The 20,609-nt window shown below is 42.7% G+C and overlaps 1 protein-coding gene across 1 annotated transcript in view; it reads left to right on the top strand.

The window, feature by feature from the left end:
* Window positions 1–20,609, top strand: part of LOC139479887 (aminopeptidase O-like) — a 107,114-nt gene that overhangs the window by 70,232 nt on the left and 16,273 nt on the right. Inside the window, exon 10 of the mRNA XM_071262806.1 lies at window positions 14,416–14,479. Within this exon, the coding sequence (XP_071118907.1) occupies window positions 14,416–14,479 (64 nt within the window). The remainder of the gene's footprint in view (window positions 1–14,415; window positions 14,480–20,609) is intronic.

Genomic DNA, 20,609 nt, shown 5'->3' with positions numbered 1-20,609 from the left:
AATAATATAATAGATGTTGCCACTTGGGTAATAATGTAATAGCTGTTGCCACATGGGTAATAATATAATAGATGTTGCCACTTGGGTAATTATATAATAGATGTTGCCACATGGGTAATAATGTAATAGCTGTTGCCACATGGGTAATAATGTAATAGTTGTTGCCACTTGGGTAATAATATAATAGCTGTTGCCCCGGGTAATAATGTAATAGCTGTTGCCACTTGGGTAATAATGTAATAGTTGTTGCCACTTGGGTAATAATGTAATAGTTGTTGCCACTTGGGTAATAATATAATAGCTGTTGCCACTTGGGTAATAATATGATAGTTGTTGCCACTTGGGTAATAATATAATAGTTGTTGCCCCTTGGGTAATAATATAACAGATGTTGCCACATGGGTAATAATGTAATAGCTGTTGCCACTTGGGTAATAATGTAATAGTTGTTGCCACTTGGGTAATAATGTATAGTTACAGATTATATTTAGATTTTTCTCTGACAAGACATCAGTATTACTACTACTTCTATTACTACTGATGCTGTTTCTACCACTACTCATAGCTATGTCCTCTGAAGAATCCAAGTTGGAATAGGTCTACAGCAACCCATGCTTGTCATAAGAACGACTAACAGGATTGGGTGGTCAGGCTTGCTGGCTTGGTTGATACATGTCATAGCTATCATCCCACTTGAATAGATCAATGTTCATGATTTACTACTACATTTACTACTACTACTACTACATCTCATACTACATCTACTACTACTACTACATCTCATACTACATCTACTACTACTACTACTACTACATCTCATACTACATCTACTACTACTACTACTACTACTACTACTACATCTACTACTACTACTACTACTACTACATCTACTACTACTACTACTACTTCTACATCTACTACTACTACTACATCTACTACTACTACTACTACATCTACAACTACTACTACATCTACTACTACTACATCTACTACTACATCTACTACTACTACATCTACTACTACTACTACATCTACTACTACTACTACTACTACTACTACTACTACATCTACTACTACTACATCTACTACTACTACTACATCTACTACTACTACTACTACTACTACATCTACTACTACTACATCTAATAAATCTACTACGACTACTACTACTACATCCCCTACTACATATACTACTACTACATCTACTACTACTACTACTACTACTACTACTACTACTACTACATCTACTACTACTACTACTACTACATCTACTACTACATCTCCTACTACTACTACTACTACTACTACTACTACTACTACTGCCACTAATATCACTATTACTACCACTACTACGACCATCACTCCTACTGCAACTATTACTATCCATTCTGTGCACGGCCAGCCTTAGAGTCGGTGGCACAGAATGCTAACACAAGGAATCAAATACCCTTTCAATCCAACAGCTGTGACTCGGCATTATTTTGATTGAAAATACGGCGTTGCTATTACTATCTCAGGAGAATACTAATGCCCCTAGAACTAATGTAGATTTGTTTCATTGACAAAAAGCTTGGCTAATTTTAGCACATGCAATGTTAGGATAAATATTTTGAAAATAATAGTGTTAATGTGATGAGTGTGCATTGTATCTCATTACTTAACTGTAATACCTACTAAAACGATAATATCCGCCAACCTTACATGGAAAAACTTTCACCAGATAATCGTCCATTGATTATTTGTCACTCTGGTGTAGGCAATAGACACGAAAGCCTTGGATACATTTGCTCTTTAATAAAAATATCCATCACTTCTATAGTGGAATCATGACTGTGCGTAAATCAGCATAGGAGCTGACTAATCTAAATAATCTGAATGCTGCTTTGGGCTTAATGTGTGTGGTGACCCCCACATCACACCAGCATACTCTCTGGATGTATTGCTTCCCTCCAGTCTCGGACCAGACTTGTCTCCACATATTGGAACAACAGGCAAGGATGAAAGGATATAATTTTCTTTTGCTATTTGTATGGCTACTGTATGGAGTTTGGTATCAATATGGAAAGCAATGTGATTGTGAATCTATGGTTGAGATGAGTTGAGTCTATGATTGTTTGAATATATTTGTGATGAACTTCAGATGGATCCTTTGTGGCGGCTGGTATGCCATCTGCGTTACTTTTGCTTGTCCTTTTAACGTTTTGTTCTTGTCAATTATCTGTTCCTGATTATGAGAGTGAATGTTGTTTAATGCCATAGTCAGCTGCAGTAACGTCGGTGTCATTGGTTCAATCCCCAGCTCGATGGCATACCTAAAGACATTAAAATGGTGGTCCTTGCTGTGTCCCTGCCTAATTTTAGGTTCCTTCAGCAAAATGTGGAGATGCCGGCGAACAGTTTCCATGTTAGAACTACAGTCCCAGTATGCTAGCACTATAAGGGGTGGTCGGGGAGCCTAGTGGTTAAAGCGTTCGCTTGTCACGCCGAAGACCCGGGTTCGATTCCCTACATGGGTTAACAATGTGTGAAGCCCATTTCTGGTGTGCCCCGTCATGATTTTGCGGGACCATTGCTAAAAGCGGCGTAAAACCATTTTCACTCACTCACTCGCTCGCTAGCACTATAAAAAGGAATTAGTCAGGACCAGTACCAGCAGTCATACACACAATGTACCTGCAACCAGGGTTTGTGGGTGCCCCCATTAGGGTCTATTCCTCACATCACGTTGGGCTTTCCTCCCACATCATCATTCAAGGGATGAAATCAATGACGTACTGACTGTTTAAAACAGCATTGAACCAAGCTCATTTTGGTCAGTTTTTTTACACGCTTGGTTGTCGGGGGAACTATTTATCACTGGAATCACCACAAGCTTCCTGAATCTTTATTTCAAACTTATGATTGTCATGCAATTGAAATATTTGCGATTAAATCAATATGCTTCTTCAAGTAAATGAGTGAATAGGGTTTGAATAGTACTGTATTCAACATAATAAGCGTCCCCCTCTAATAAGTGCCCACGGTGATATTTGGTAATATACTGGCTAGTGAACAATCCCAATTAGCACCCCTTCCGATTTATCAATATACACAAGATTTATTTATTCGCGTATAATATGCATTTATGTGTTATATGCACCCTTAATTATGGGCAATTAAATTCTGGAAAAAATATATCTGTCGTATATAAACATTTCAGGCTGTCATCATAAACCAGGAAATTTATCTTTCAACTCTGTTTTTTCACCAAAATAATATTCTAATAAGAGCCCTATATTACTAATTTTGAGAGCACCCTGGGCACTTATTACGTCGAATACGGTATTTCAGTAACTCCAAAGATGGAAACCTTTGGAGAAAACCACGAACCCTGATATGCTGCTGACAAACTAACAATCATAATAAGGGAAATCTGCATTTAGATCCCATCGCCATAGGATTCTGGCATGCTCAGACAAATACATCATTTAAGAAATGATGATACAAAAAAGTGCATTCATTCAGTGTATATTAGCCAACTTCAAACCAATAGTGATGGAAAACTAGTCTATATATAAGCAGCCTGTGTTATACATGCAGTGTACAGTTTCTGCTGTATGGGAAAATATTATGTTCCTTTGAAGCTGGCCAATTATGCAGTCATCCTAAAAAAACTTGCAAACAACATGAACACATTGCAAACAACATGAAGACATTGCAAACAACATGAAGACATTGCAAACAACATGAACACATTGCAAACAACATGAACACATTGCAAACAACATGATCACATTGCAAACAACGTGAACGCATTGCAAACATCATGAACACATTGCAAACAACATGAACACATTGCAAACAACATGATCACATTGCAAACAACATGAACACATTGCAAACAACATGAACACATTGCAAACAACATGATCACATTGCAAACAACATGAACACATTGCAAACAACATGAACTCATTGCAAACAACATGAACACATTGCAAACAACATGAACACATTGCAAACAACATGATCACATTGCATTAAAATGAACACATTGAAACCATTTTGCAGAAACTCCTTCCTAAATTAAAATGAACACATTGAAACCATTTTGCAGAAACTCCTTCCTAAATTACATAATTATAAATAAAAAAGGTAACTTACTGAAAATATAAGTTTACTGGAAGTCATAGGCGTAGGAGATGAGACATGTATAATTCTTCATTTGCAGTACAAATCAAGGAAAAAATACTAACATCTGTCATTTCCAACTTTCAGATGGCACATAGTGTCCAGTTGGAAAATCTTGACACCATAGTTTAAATCTGAACACTGAATCTTTCTCACTTAAGGACAAAACTATAATTTCTCCCTGAAGGTGAGCTCCTGTACCTAGGAACTTTGGTTATGATACTTGCAACATTGTCCCAACACTGTCAAGACAACACTAATATTTAAAAGTGTGTGCATTAGTTTAATCAGCTTTTATGACAGGTTGGATTCTATTTTAATTTGACTTCCATCAATATTATTTCTACTTGATTAGTGAACTTTTATAGATACTTAAGTAAACAATGACTGTCACCTTGTTATGGGTTTTTTATGCTTGCTGGACATCAAAGCGTTGCAAATCGTGTGAAAGCACACCCACATGTGTTGATAAAACAGGCAGATAATCATAACAGTAATTAAGCAAATCTAATAAAAATGGCTTTGTCAATTAGGTTTTTCACTTAAGCTTAACATTATTCTATTGCATGAGCTTCTGTTTGGAGAATGGAGATTGTGACACACAAAAAAGAATGTCAAGCCCATACCATTACTGACTCATTTTAACTCATTTCAGATTATTGGCAGAGTGTTTCCTATGAAGCTGGTTCCAAATTTCCCATGCATGCTTCTCTCCTTGTGTTGTTGTTGTTGTTGCGGGTGGTGTTGGTGTTGGTGTTGTTGTTGCGGATGGTGTTGGTGTTGGTGTTGTTGTGGGTGGTGTTGTTTGTGTTGGTGTTGGTGTTGGTGTTGGTGTTGGTGTTGTGGGTGATGTTGGTGTTGGTGGTGGTGTTGTTGTTGGTGGTGTTGGTGTTGGTGTTGTTGGTGGTGTTGGTGTTGGTGTTGTGGGTGGTGTTGTGGGTGGGGTTGGTGTTGGTGTTGGTGGTGTTGGTGGTGTTGGTGTTGGTGTTGTGGGTGGTGTTGGTGTTGGTGGTGTTGGTGGTGTTGGTGTTGGTGTTGGTGGTGTTGGTGTTGTGGGTGGTGTTGGTGTTGGTGTTGTGGGTGGTGGTGTGGGTGGTGTTGGTGTTGGTGTTGGTGTTGTTGGTGGTGTTGGTGTTGGTGTTGTGGGTGGTGTTGTGGGTGGGGTTGGTGTTGGTGTTGGTGGTGTTGGTGGTGTTGGTGTTGGTGTTGTGGGTGGTGTTGGTGTTGGTGGTGTTGGTGGTGTTGGTGTTGGTGTTGGTGGTGTTGGTGTTGTGGGTGGTGTTGGTGTTGGTGGTGTTGGTGTTGGTGTTGGTGGTGTTGGTGTTGGTGGTGGTGTTGTTGTTGGTGGTGGTGTTGTTGTTGGTGTTGGTGTTGGTGGTGGTGTTGTTGTTGGTGGTGGTGTTGTTGTTGGTGTTGGTGTTGGTGTTGGTGTTGGTGTTGATGGTGTTGGTGTTGGTGGTGTTGGTGTTGTGGGTGGTGTTGGTGTTGGTGGTGTTGGTGTTGGTGTTGGTGTTGGTGTTGGTGTTGGTGTTGGTGTTGTGGGTGGTGTTGGTGTTGGTGGTGTTGGTGTTGGTGGTGGTGTTGTTGTTGGTGGTGGTGTTGTTGTTGTGGGTGGTGTTGGTGTTGGTGTTGGTGTTGATGGTGTTGGTGTTGGTGGTGTTGGTGTTGGTGGTGTTGGTGTTGGTGTTGGTGTTGGTGGTGGTGTTGTTGTTGTGGGTGGTGTTGGTGTTGGTGTTGTTGTTGTTGTTGGTGTTGGTGCTGTTGTGGGTGGTGTTGGTGTTGGTGTTGGTGTTGGTGTTGGTGAAAATACACTGGTCCCCAGGTGCTAAGTCTGGAACTTGATTGTGTCCTGGTGGTGGAGGTATAGATTAAAACATGTCCAGCTCAGTGATTTGTTTAGTGATTTCTGGTCAGAATATATCAGGGTGAAATAGTCACTGGATAATTCTGGTGTCTAACAAATCCATCCAAATGCTTGTCTCCTGGCTGTGCTAGGTTCAGAGTGAAATAGCTTTTCTGTGATGGTCTACGTCTCCAGTTCCCCATGCTTGTCTCTTGATGGCAGAGGCGTAGGATGAAACATCCTGTATGACAGTCCCTGGTTAGGGGACAAGTGACATGCCTAGTGTCATGTCAAGTGTCAGGCCTAGTGTCATGTTTAGTGTGATAACTAGTATCTAGACACTAGGTATGACACTAGACATGATACAACTACACTAGACATGGCACTAGGTATGACATTAGGTATGATACTAGGCATGACACTAGGTATAATACTAGGTATGATAATAGGCATGATACTAGGTATGATACTAGGTATGATAATAGGCATGATATTAGGTATGATACTAGGCATGACACTAGGTATGACATAAGACATGATACAAGACACTACACAAGACATGGCACTAGGTATGACATTAGGTATGATACTAGGTATGATAATAGGCATGATACTAGGTATAATACTAGGCATGACACTAGGCATGATATTAGGTATGATACTAGGCATGACACTAGGTATGACATAAGACATGATACAAGACACTACACAAGACATGGCACTAGGCATGACACTAGGTATGACACTAGACATGACACACATGACACAAGACATGACACTAGACATGACATACATGACACAAGACATGGCACTAGGCATGACACTAGACATGGCACTAGACATGGCACTAGGTATGATACTAGGCATGACACAAGACATGACACTAGAAATGACACTAGGTATGACACTAGACATGACTCTAGGTAATGCACTAGGCATGACACTAGGTATGACACTTAACATGACATACATGACCCTAGACATGGCACTAGGTATGACACTAGGCATGACACTAGGTATAACACTAGACATGACATACATGACACTAGACACAGCACTAGGTATGACACTAGGCATGGCACTAGGTATGACATAAGACATGATACAAGACACTACACTAGACATGGCACTAGGCATGACACTAGGTATGACACTAGACATGACATACATGATGCAAAACATGACACTAGGCACGACACTAGATATGACACTAGGCATGGCACTAGATATGATACAAGGCATGACACAAGACATGACACTAGGTAATGCACTAGGCATGACACTAGGTATGACACTTGACATAATGTACATGACCCTAGACATGGCACGAGGTATGACAATAGGCACTGCCTAGTATCAGACCCAGTGTTATGTCTAGTGCCATACCTAGTGTCATGTATGTCATCTCTAGTGTCATACCTATTGTCATGCTTAGTGTCGTACCTAGTGTCATGTCTTGTGTCATACCCAGTGTCATGTCTTGTGTCATGTCTAGTGTCACGACTAGTATCATACCTAGTGTCATGTCTTGTGTCATACCTAGTGTCATGCCTAGTATCATACCTAGTGTCATCTCTAGTGTCATACCTAGTGTCATGCCTAGTATCATACCTAGTGTCATGTCTTGTGTCATACCCAGTGTCATGTCTTGTGTCATGTCTAGTGTCACGACTAGTATCATACCTAGTGTCATGTCTTGTGTCATACCTAGTGTCATGCCTAGTATCATACCTAGTGTCATGTCTTGTGTCATACCTAGTATCATACCTAGTGTCATGTCTTGTGTCATGTCTTGTGTCATACCTAGTGTGATGTCTAGTGTCATGTCTTGTGTCATGCCTAGTATCATACCTAGTGTCATGCCTAGTATCATACCTAGTGTCATGTCTTGTGTCATACCTAGTATCATACCTAGTGTCATGTCTTGTGTCATGTCTTGTGTCATGTCTAGTGTCATGCCTAGTATCATACCTAGTGTCATGTCTTGTGTCATACCTAGTGTCATGTCTTGTGTCATACCTAGTGTCATGTCTAGTGTCATACCAAGTGTTATATCTTGTAATTCTCCTTTGTGATATCAAGCTGACTCGGGTTCAGTTCAAAATATTAATGTCACATATGAATCAGAGGATGGGGTTTTATAGGCCTGCTATTTTGTGTAGTTGTTTTTCTCAGTGTAGATAATAAATACAAGCCCTAACGACCATGTGTAATCAGAAAATGAACAACATCTCCATTGTAGGTCAATGAACTTAGTGGCAAAGCAGCTTGATATGCAGTTTAAGTCAAATCTCTGTCACACCACAAGCTACATGTATAAATCACTGCATAACTAGGATTCGATGGCAAAAGCCATTAAGAGTCACCAGTAATACTTCCGGTCTTGTAGCCACATTAAGTTAATTACCAGATTTCATTTAATGATTTCAAGAAAGGTGGGAGGCATCTAGGTACATCAACTGATGAGGGATGTGATTCACATTAAGATATTTGGTAGGATGATGTATGTCATCAAATTGGAAGGGATTATCTTTGCTTCTAGGACTTCAGGACAATAAAATGATGGGACCCAGGAACTTGCTATTTAGGTTGACGAGATTAGAATCTAATAATTAATTTGTTATTGCTTTAAAAATGTAAATACTGACAAATTATTCACATTTTGTGTTTTAAGGGGGGTGCATGTCCTAATACCTCATGGATGTTCACTGATGTTGAATGAAGAAAGACAGCTCCCTCTTCATGTACTGATTTGTTCCAGTCGTTCAATGTCACTCACTCACTAAATACTCACTTACGACCTATGAAGACCCGGGGTAGAATAGGTCTTTGCAACCTGTGCTTGCCCAAAGAGCAAACTATGCTTGTCATAAGAGCGAGTAACGGGATTGGGTGGTCAGGTTCGTTGACTTGGTTGATACATGTCATCGTATGCCAATTTTGTGAATCGATGCTTATGATGTCAATCACTGGATTGTCTGGTCCAGACTTGATTATTTACACAGTGCCGTCATATAGCTGGAATATTGATGAGTGCGATGTTTAACAACAAACAAACACTTGCCCTGTAGAATTATGTCTTTTCCTGGCTGTATGGAAGTAATTTCTACCTTGCACCGCCCCACTGTGCAGTCTAACAGTATATTAAGTAACCCTCTACTTATTGTGACAATTCCCGAATCAAAACTCTAGTTTTCATCTCCACTGTCTTGCTGTCACCGGTGCCTGACAACCTGAGGGACACCTTGTGTAGGTGGTTGGCTCTCGGTGTATGCTTGTTTCTTCCATTATCACTGCAGCACTTGCCTGTCAGACACCTGCAGACATGTCAAGGTGTTTACTATTGGTGTGTCAGACACCTGCAGACATGTCAAGGTGTTTACTATTGGTGTGTCAGACACCTGCAGACATGTCAAGGTGTTTACTATTGGTGTGTCAGACACCTGCAGACATGTCAAGGTGTTTACTATTGGTGTGTCAGACACCTGCAGACATGTCAAGGTGTTTACTATTGGTGTGTCAGACACCTCATGTCAAGGTGTTTACTATTGGTGTGTCAGACACCTGCAGACATGTCAAGGTGTTTACTATTGGTGTGTCAGACACCTGCAGACATGTCAAGGTGTTTACTGTTGGTGTGTCAGACACCTGCAGACATGTCAAGGTGTTTACTATTGGTGTGTCAGACGCCTGCAGACATGTCAAGGTGTTTACTATTGGTGTGTCAGACACCTGCAGACATGTCAAGGTGTTTACTATTGGTGTGTCAGACACCTGCAGACATGTCAAGGTGTTTACTATTGGTGTGTCAGACACCTGCAGACATGTCAAGGTGTTTACTATTGGTGTGTCAGACGCCTGCAGACATGTCAAGGTGTTTACTATTGGTGTGTCAGACACCTCATGTCAAGGTGTTTACTATTGGTGTGTCAGACACCTGCAGACATGTCAAGGTGTTTACTATTGGTGTGTCAGACACCTCATGTCAAGGTGTTTACTATTGGTGTGTCAGACACCTGCAGACATGTCAAGGTGTTTACTATTGGTGTGTCAGACACCTGCAGACATGTCAAGGTGTTTACTATTGGTGTGTCAGACGCCTGCAGACATGTCAAGGTGTTTACTATTGGTGTGTCAGACGCCTGCAGACATGTCAAGGTGTTTACTATTGGTGTGTCAGACACCTCATGTCAAGGTGTTTACTATTGGTGTGTCAGACACCTGCAGACATGTCAAGGTGTTTACTATTGGTGTGTCAGACACCTCATGTCAAGGTGTTTACTATTGGTGTGTCAGACGCCTGCAGACATGTCAAGGTGTTTACTATTGGTGTGTCAGACACCTGCAGACATGTCAAGGTGTTTACTATTGGTGTGTCAGACACCTCATGTCAAGGTGTTTACTATTGGTGTGTCAGACACCTGCAGACATGTCAAGGTGTTTACTATTGGTGTGTCAGACGCCTGCAAACATGTCAAGGTGTTTACTATTGGTGTGTCAGACGCCTGCAGACATGTCAAGGTGTTTACTATTGGTGTGTCAGACACCTGCAGACATGTCAAGGTGTTTACTATTGGTGTGTCAGACACCTGCAGACATGTCAAGGTGTTTACTATTGGTGTGTCAGACGCCTGCAGACATGTCAAGGTGTTTACTATTGGTGTGTCAGACACCTGCAGACATGTCAAGGTGTTTACTATTGGTGTGTCAGACGCCTGCAGACATGTCAAGGTGTTTACTATTGGTGTGTCAGACACCTACAGACATGTCAAGGTGTTTACTATTGGTGTGTCAGACACCTGCAGACATGTCAAGGTGTTTACTATTGGTGTGTCAGACACCTGCAGACATGTCAAGGTGTTTACTATTGGTGTGTCAGACACCTGCAGACATGTCAAGGTGTTTACTATTGGTGTGTCAGACGCCTGCAGACATGTCAAGGTGTTTACTATTGGTGTGTCAGACGCCTGCAGACATGTCAAGGTGTTTACTATTGGTGTGTCAGACGCCTGCAGACATGTCAAGGTGTTTACTATTGGTGTGTCAGACGCCTGCAGACATGTCAAGGTGTTTACTATTGGTGTGTCAGACACCTGCAGACATGTCAAGGTGTTTACTATTGGTGTGTCAGACACCTGCAGACATGTCAAGGTGTTTACTATTGGTGTGTCAGACACCTGCAGACATGTCAAGGTGTTTACTATTGGTATTGGGATTCTAGGGTCAGAAACATGCACAAAGAATCTGTACTTGTAGAAATTGACCAACATAGATCAACATTGCCTTGACTCCTAGCTTATCTTCCCATCAGTCAGTTCCTTGACTCCTAGCTCATCTTCCCATCAGTCAGTTCCTTGACTCCTAGGTCATCTTCCCATCAGTCAGTTCCTTGACTCCTAGCTCATCTTCCCATCAGTCCGTTCCTTGACTCCTAGCTCATCTTCCCATCAGTCAGTTCCTTGACTCCTAGCTCATCTTCCCATCAGTCAGTTCCTTGACTCCTAGCTTATCTTCCCATCAGTCAGTTCCCTGACTCCTAGCTCATCTTCCCATCAGTCAGTTCCTTGACTCCTAGCTCATCTTCCCATCAGTCAGTTCCTTGACTCCTAGCTTATCTTCCCATCAGTCAGTTCCTTGACTCCTAGCTCATCTTCCCATCAGTCAGTTCCCTGACTCCTAGCTTATCTTCCCTTTAGTCATTGCCTTGAAGCCTTAGCTCATCCTGACTTCTTTTGAGTAATAATGTTGTATATTTAGGTGATCTGCCACCTTTAGTCTTCCAGCCTTTGGATGTGTGTTGATTGCTTCCACTAATCGGGCTGGAGTATTGCTGACTGCAGTATTAACCAACAGCAAATAAACAAGAAACTGATTAATAAGGAGGTGTTTACCTAAACTCCGGGTGTTAGATTGTGATGGCAATACTCCAATTTGTCCTTACATTCTTTGTTAGATTTCCTGTTTACAGAGAGTGGAAAATGTCCTCAGTGTCATTTATATCGTAATTCTGAGCATCTATTTGTTCATTTTAGCTTCGACTTACGACCATAAGAGACATCTCATCAGTATGGTCTGCCTTGGAATCGTGGCTTGTGTTAATCTTGTGGCGAATTTTGTTATCTAAAAATAGTACAAGTGTAATCAAAGATTTGTATGTTTATGTATAGACGCATGCGACCGGCTGAGTGTGAGGAATTTAGTCTCATTGATGAACAGCACTTTTCATTAACCTGAGCGGCTGATTGGACAGTAAAGTTCTTCAGTAATCCCTGGGTCTAAATTATATTACTCTTTCCTCCTTCAAGCCTGGAATGGGAGGATTCAGAGAAATATTGTGTAATTTAACATATCAAGGCTTGGGTCCCTGTGCTGGAGCCGACATGGAATGTGTCACATGATGCTGGCTTATGGCCGGCTCCCACGGGACAGTGGGGACCGGAATGAAGCTTTTCACAAAAATGAAATATGAATGAAAATAGATGCCGTAGCAGGTCTTTCATATCAGAATCAATAGTGATTAAGGAGTTGTTTCACAAGCCTGTCTGAGGAATTAGGGGTGAATGCTGAGGAATGTGGAAGTGTTTTCTCCAAGAGTTGGGAACCCATTTGAAACGATCGGGCTTAGACTGGCTGTTCCATGTCCGTTAACAGCACATTACCCGGTAACTGCTTCTCCACAGAACAGCAGATTCACTGTCTGTTAACAGCAGATTAATTTGTCTTTTAACATCAGGTTAGCTGCTGGTCTGTTAACACCTGGTTAACTTTTTAACTTTAGTCTGCTGTTAACAGACTAATAGGTTACAGTCTGCAGTTAGTGGACATGTAGCTAGTCTGCTGTTAGTGGACCAGTAGTAAGTCTGCTGTCAGTAGACCAGTAGTTAGTCTGCTGTTGTGGACCAGTAATTAGTCTGCTGTTGTGGACCAGTAGTTAGTGTGCTGTCAGTGGACCAGTAGTCTGCTGTCAGTGGACTAGTAGTTAGTCTGCTGTCAGTGGACCAGTACCATAATTTCTTGAGTATAGTGCGCACCCCTCTCTAGCAGATTCAGTAAATAAAAAAAAAAATAATTCGAATATTATTTGCAGAAAAAAATTATGCCGTACCCCTTCAGCGAATTCCGGTAAATGAATGGGTGATAAGAAACTTGGTCAGTACAAATTTAAAATGCGAGCTAAAAAATCACCAGACATGTTGATTTACCGTTTAAATTGTATTTTTTGTTCTGCTCGGCATTGTTTAACATCCAGGGATTAAGATTACCTTGTGTATTTTCTCGTAAACTAAGCCGGACACAGCAATGAGCTGTACACACTTTTTCTTGGAATCTACCGGTGATTCAGTCAAAACTTACCCAATGATATAACTTTAAAGGATTTTGATGCAAGGATCGTGAAAAATTGTATCTGAAACTATTTTTTTGTCCGGAATAATATATTCCAATATTATGTTATTTTAGTTGCAGTTTTTACTAAATATATTTAAAATGATAATAACCCTAAGCGTAGCACTTCATTGCAGGTGATCGCTATTCCCGGTTATTTTTTTTCACGTGGAACAATTTGACCAGTCACTGTTGAGACTCCCTCACACGTGATTGCGAGGAGTACATGTTGACGTAGAATCGTCAAACTACAATAAATATGACGTTTAACGAGTCAAAGTACAGCATTTATGACATATGTATACATTCTCTGTCAACTAAAGTTCGTTTCAAGACGTCAATAGCGGTAATCTGACTGTGGTTGCTATTAATAACGGTGAGTTATACGATATTCCGATTGCTTCACACATGATTTCGACGAAATTAATTAAAACAATATTAAAAGGAATTTTAGATAAAATTAATGAACTAAGTTACAAACATAAGTCCAGATAAGTCCAGAGATACAAAGAACACTTTTTATAGCCAGATGGTGTCATTACATGATTAACTTGCATATTTCAGTACGGATTTGTTGACATGGCATTTCAGTTTTTATGTGCTCATGGTAAGGTCTTTGCGTTGGGGAAAAAACATCAAGATTCATTATGGCGTGTATAATGTGCACCCCCTTCTACACAGTTGTGTTTTGGAAAAAAAGTGGACACTATACTCAAGAAAATATGGTAGTTAGTCTGCTGCTTGTGGACCAGTAGTTAGTCTGCGGTATTATCAAACATGCTTAATAACTAGTTGGTATTGTGCAGTTGACAGATATTTGTTATGATTATAGAAAGGCTTTTTTAACTTTTATTTGCAGTTCATGGCATGCCGAGAATATCTTTAGTATAACGACAAGATTATACTATACAACAAGGATGTAATCTGGACTAGAACTGTAATATGTAGGGTTATATGATTTGGTCTGATATATGTCATAAGAACAATCCCAGTTATAGCATTATATGCTTCTGTTCCAGGACTGAGGGTCTGAGTGAATTGCAGCTGACAGCAGAGTGGCTGGACTGTCCACACCTCCCCCAGGTAGGTGTCCCCAGTACCCACCCTCCCTCCCAGGTAGGTGCCACCAGTACCCACCCTCCCTCCCAGGTAGGTGCCCCCAGTACCCACCCTCCCTCCCAGGTAAGTGTCACCAGTACCCACCCTCCCTCCCTGGTAGGTGCCACCAGTACCCACCCTCCCTCCCAGGTAGGTGCCACCAGTACCCACCCTCCCTCCCTGGTAAGTGCCACCAGTACCCACCCTCCCTCCCTGGTAAGTGTCACCAGTACCCACCCTCCCTCCCAGGTAAGTGTCACCAGTACCCACCCTCCCTCCCTGGTAGGTGCCACCAGTACCCACCCTCCCTCCCAGGTAGGTGCCCCAAGTACCAACCCTCCCTCCCAGGTAGGTGCCCCCAGTACCAACCCTCCCTCCCAGGTAAGTGTCACCAGTACCCACCCTCCCTCCCAGGTAAGTGTCACCAGTACCCACCCTCCCTCCCAGGTAGGTGCCACCAGTACCCACCCTCCCTCCCAGGTAGGTGCCCCCAGTACCCACCCTCCCTCCCAGGTAGGTGTCACCAGTACCAACCCTCCCTCCCAGGTAGGTGCCACCAGTACCCACCCTCCCTCCCAGGTAGGTGCCCCCAGTACCAACCCTCCCTCCCAGGTAGGTGCCACCAGTACCCACCCTCCCTCCCAGGTAGGTGCCCCCAGTACCAACCCTCCCTCCCAGGTAAGTGCCACCAGTACCCACCCTCCCTCCCAGGTAGGTGCCACCAGTTTCCACTCTCCACCTCCAGGTAGGTGCCCTCAGTACCCTACCACCACCCCAAGGTAGGTGCCCCCAGTACCCACCCACAACCTCCAGGTAGGTGCCCCCAGTACCCACCTATCGCCTCCAGGTAGGTGCCCCAAGTACCCCCCCACCCCCCACCCCCAGGTAGGAGCCCCCAGTACGCACCCACCACCCCCAGGTAGGTGCCCCAAGTACCCATCCATCACCCCCAGGAAGGTGCCCCCAGTACCCACCCTCCACCCCCAGGTAGGTGCCCCCAGTACGCACCCACCACCCCCAGGTAGGTGCCCCCAGTACCCACCCATCACCCCCAGGTAGGTGCCCCCAGTACCCACCCATCACCCCCAGGTAGCTGCCCCCAGTACCCACCCATCACCCCCAGGTAGCTGCCCCCAGTACCCACCCATCGCCTCCAGGAAGGTGCCCCCAGTACCCAACCATCACCCCCAGGTAGCTGCCCCCAGTACCCACCCATCACCCCCAGGTAGGTGCCCCAGTACCACACATCACCCCCAGGTAGGTGCCCCCAGTACCCACCCATCGCCTCCAGGAAGGTGCCCCCAGTACCCACCCATCGCCTCCAGGAAGGTGCCCCCAGTACCCACCCATCACCCCCAGGTAGGTGCCCCTACTACCCATGTGTACCTTCACATAGTTACTCCCAGGCACACATATCCCCCACGTATCCCTCACATATCCCTCATATACCCCTCACATTCCCCTGACATTCCCCCCACATACCCCTCACATACCCCACCCCACCCCCCACCCCCTCACATATATCCCCCACATACCCCCCCACATACCCCTCACATTCCCCCCACATTCCCCCACCCCACCCTTCACATATATCCCTCACATATCCCTCACATACCCCCCACATACCCCCCACATACCCCTCACATATCCCTCACATACCCCTCACATTCCCCCCAAGAACCCCTCACATACCCCCCTCCCCCTAACATAACCCCCCCATATCCCTCACATATCCCTCACATACCCCTCACATACCCCTCACATATCCCTCACATACCCCACACATACCCCACACATACCCCTCACATACCCCCCACATACCCTTCACATATCCCTCACATACCCCTCACCTACCCCTCACATACCCCCCACATACCCCCCACCTACCCCCCACATATCCCTCACATACATTTAGAGTCTGTAACTCCCTTGCCTCAGGAAGATGATTGCTGTGTGTGTACTGTCACTGATTTGCCTGCTCCTGACTCAAGTATCAGTGGAAAGTAATTTGCTGGAAAGTTGTTGACTGGCATTAAACAACACTCTGTCATATAAATTCATATAAAATTGAGATCTTATACCAACAAATAGTCTCATATTCCCAATCTAATCATGTTGTTTGTGCAATTATGTATATGTTAAATATTCACTCAGTTTAAGGTTGTAGCTGAGTGTTGCCTGGAGGTGATTGGTTGGATTCTGCCATGATGTAGGATAAATCTGAGTGTAATAGCGCAAGGTGATCCTCTGCACAGTCCCCCTCCAGCAGGATCGGGGAACACTGTACACTGGAGCACGATAATCATGTACAATAGACTACTCAAAACAAGTTAAACAACACCCCATTCTTACCATGCCAGGAAAACTATAGTAACATGAAAGCATTGTGTGCTCTTTAACCTATTTTGAGCAGTATATATGTATTCACTTGTCGTTGTCCATTCCTTTATTGTCAAACACAGCAGATGAAGTAGGTTTTCTATTCAGCAAAAATGTCTAGTTTACATCATGAAAGTTATTCTCTCACTGAAGAGGAGCATTAATGCATTGTTTGACTTGTTCAATTAGTTTTACAAAGGATTTTCATTTTGAAAAAAACATTTTATTCCTACTTGATGATATATCCAACTTTCTGGTGTAATTTGCATTTTGAAGTTTCCAGATGGCTCTGGTTAATGCTCGTAGACTCCGACAGACATGTGACATTGAGATATTCAGGGGAGAATATAAGTTGTCCGTACTTCATAACCTCCATAACAATAGAAAATAGAGCTTGCATTTACTGACTAAAAGTGTCCATGAGCACTGAATGTCTTCACAACTGACCATCTCAATATGATTTTTTCAGAATTTGTTCTATGAATTTCCTGACTGCAACTAAGTAGAGCTTGTTTTGAAAATGTTATAGTGTCCTCCACAACAACCCAACTCTTTCCACTTTTCCACAACTGGTAGTTGTTTTTATATTTGTCTGTTTGTTTGCACTCACCAATATACCCGCCGTATGACGGCGGTCTGTAAATAATCGAGTCAGGACCAGACAGTCCAGTGATTGACATCATGAGCATCGATCCACGCAATTGGGACCGATGACATGCATTAACCAAGTCAGCGAGCCTGACCACTCCCGTTAGTCGTCTCTTACGACAAGCATACTCGCCTTTTACGGCAAGCATGGGTTGCTGAAGACCTATTCTATCCCGGATCTTCACGGGTAGTTGTGTATGGGGTTGTTCTCATCAGTCAAGTAAGGTTAACATTTTGAAAAATGGCTGTTGTTCAGGTTTCTATGTTGTAAAAGATCAATGTGATAAATATTTTCTGACATGGGTTTACTACACATTTAAGAGATTTCATATTTGAAACTGTTTGTCCGTTCTTCAGTCTGTCCATATTTCATTTCCAGGGCATAACTTGAAACCTGAAAGATTTTTTACCCAAACTTGGTACGTGTGTTAACCAGAGGCTGAAGTGGGGCATTTAGCTATTGTCGGGGCCAGAGGTGAATGATGATGTGCTGGCTATGTCAATAGTGGAACTGAAAGTTCTTTTGTATCTTGGAGTGGTTTGGGGTAATATCTTTGACATCAAGGTAACTTCCTCTCTTTCATTTTGGTGGTCGGGTAGCCTAGTGGTTAAAGCGTTCGCTCATCACGCCGAAGACCCAGTTTCGATTCCTGACATGGATGCAATATGTGAAGCCTATTTCTGGAGTACACCGATTGCTGGAATATTGCTAAAAGCAGCGTAAAACTAACTAACTCTCTCACTCTTTCATCTGAGGTATGGGCTTTTTTGGTGCCTCTAGACTGAGACCCTGTGATTCCTCAGCTTCCTGGCCTTATTTATCATGAGCATCATCCAAACACTGCAGTGGTGTTCCTCCTACGTTCCACTGACCAGCTCCCTGCCCTATAGCTAGTGGATAGTGTGTCTGCCTGAAAAGTGGGAGGTCAGTGGTTCCATCAATAACCGACCATGTCCTACTAGGAGACATTAAAAGATTGTAATTCTTGTTTACCTGCCTGGTGCTCGGCGTTAAGGGGCTAAAACAAGGACTGGTCAACTCAGAGTCAGTATACTGTGTCTGAGTGGATGTCCATGTTAAACTGTGGCATGGTGTCTCAGTGGGCTATCACTACAAAACTGGCATTAGTCCGGACTAGTACAAGCAGACAGACACACGTGTGCATGCATATCACAGTATAAGTGCAATAATCTTGAATGCGATGTTAGACCTCTTTTCACCTCACTTCACTACATATGTCCTACTGTTTTAAAAGAGTATGATCTGCAATATACAGTAAGTGATTTAGTTTTCTCTCAGAAAGTGAGTGAGTGAGTGAGTGAGTATGGTTTTACGCCGCTTTTGGCAATATTCCAGCAATATCATGGTGGGGGACACCAGAAATGGGCTTCACACATTGTACCCGTTTCAGGAATTAAACCTGGGTCTTCGGCGTGACCAGCGAATGCTTTAACCACTAGGCTACCCGACCGCACCCTCTCAGGACGAGGTGTATGATCTCTGCTGATGCTACTAAAGCAACTGTACCTGATGGTGGAAACAAATTAATCAAAATGATCCCCAGTAGCTTATCCCATGTGTTATTGAACTATTTAATTTTTCTATTCGAAATGCAATATTTCCTAACATGTGGAAAGAAGCAAATGTGACACCAGTTTACAAAAAAGCGATATTGATAGTTGTCCCAACTGCAGACCAGTTGCTTTAACTTAAGGCGAAGACATTCGAGAAGTGTGTCTTCAAGTATGTCTTTATTTTTCTTGGAGATAATGATATTTTGTCAAAATTACTGTCAGGTTTTCTACCTTGAGATTCCACCAATCTCAACTCACGTACTTCTACAGTGTGATAGTTCCTGCTCTCAGTAATGATAAGGAAGTAGGGGCAGTGTTCTGTGACATAAGCAAGGCATTTAATAAGGTATGGCGCAAGGGATTGTTATCTAAATCAAAAGCAGTCAGCATGAATGGAAACTTATTGAAATAAATCGAAAACTATTTATCCAAAAGACTACACAGAGTAGTAGTTAATGGACAGGCATCAAGTGTACCTCAGCAATCTGTCATGGGCCCTCTGCTCTTTCGTATTTATATAAATGACATTGTTGGTAGCATGCAATCCTATATACGACTGTCTGCTGAGGATACTCCACTTGATGTAGTGGTCAAAGATCTCGATTACAAGCAGGAGACTTAATGGCAAAGATCTCGACTACAAGCAGGAGACTTAATGGCAAAGATCTCGATTACAAGCAGGAGACTTAATGGCAAACATCTCGACTACAAGCAGGAGACGTAATGGCAAAGATCTCAACTACAAGCAGGAGACTTAATGGCAAAGATCTCGACTACAAGCAGGAGACTTAATGGCCAAGATCTCGACTACAAGCAGAAGACTTAATGGCAAAGATCTCGACTACAAGCAGAAGACTTAATGGCAATCTCCACCGAATCGCAGAACGGGTGATAAATGGCAAGTTTAGTTTAATCCAGAGAAGAGTGAAACTATTCAGTTTTCATGCAAGCGTCCACCTGGTCACAGAGAACCTTTGCCCATGAAAGGAAAGATTATTAATCAGGTAGTATCAGATAAGCATTTAGGAGTTGTATTACAAGAAGACGCTCAATGGCATGAACATATTAGTTGTGTTGTTAAGAAAGCTAGTCCTATGATTGATTGCTTGAGGAAATATAAATACCACTTGACCCAGAAAGCGCTATTTATATTTAATTTTACCTGTCCTCGACGACAACTCTAATATATGGGATAACTGTACGTCACAACAGGAGTTACTCTCAGAGAAGCTTCACATGGTGCAACATATTGCCGTGATATTGCTGGAATATTGCTAAAAGCAGTGTAAAACCATACTCACTCACTCACTCACTCACTCACTCACTCACTCACTCACTCACTCACTCACTCACTCACTCACTCACTCACTCGGGCAATTACTTGGGCAACTCATGTTCAATATTTACTAGACATTTATGGATTTGGTTATGTGTGGTACGAACAGAATATTGGTGATGTTAAGTGTTTCTTGCTGCTGTTTAGACAACGTTTGTTGAATTGTAACAAACAGAG

Source organism: Haliotis cracherodii, unplaced genomic scaffold (assembly GCF_022045235.1).
Source record: "Haliotis cracherodii isolate W230 unplaced genomic scaffold, xgHalCrac1.p SCAF_4, whole genome shotgun sequence".
In the NCBI taxonomy this organism is placed as follows: Eukaryota; Metazoa; Mollusca; class Gastropoda; order Lepetellida; family Haliotidae; genus Haliotis; species Haliotis cracherodii.
This window is presented reverse-complemented; position numbering and strand designations above follow the sequence as displayed.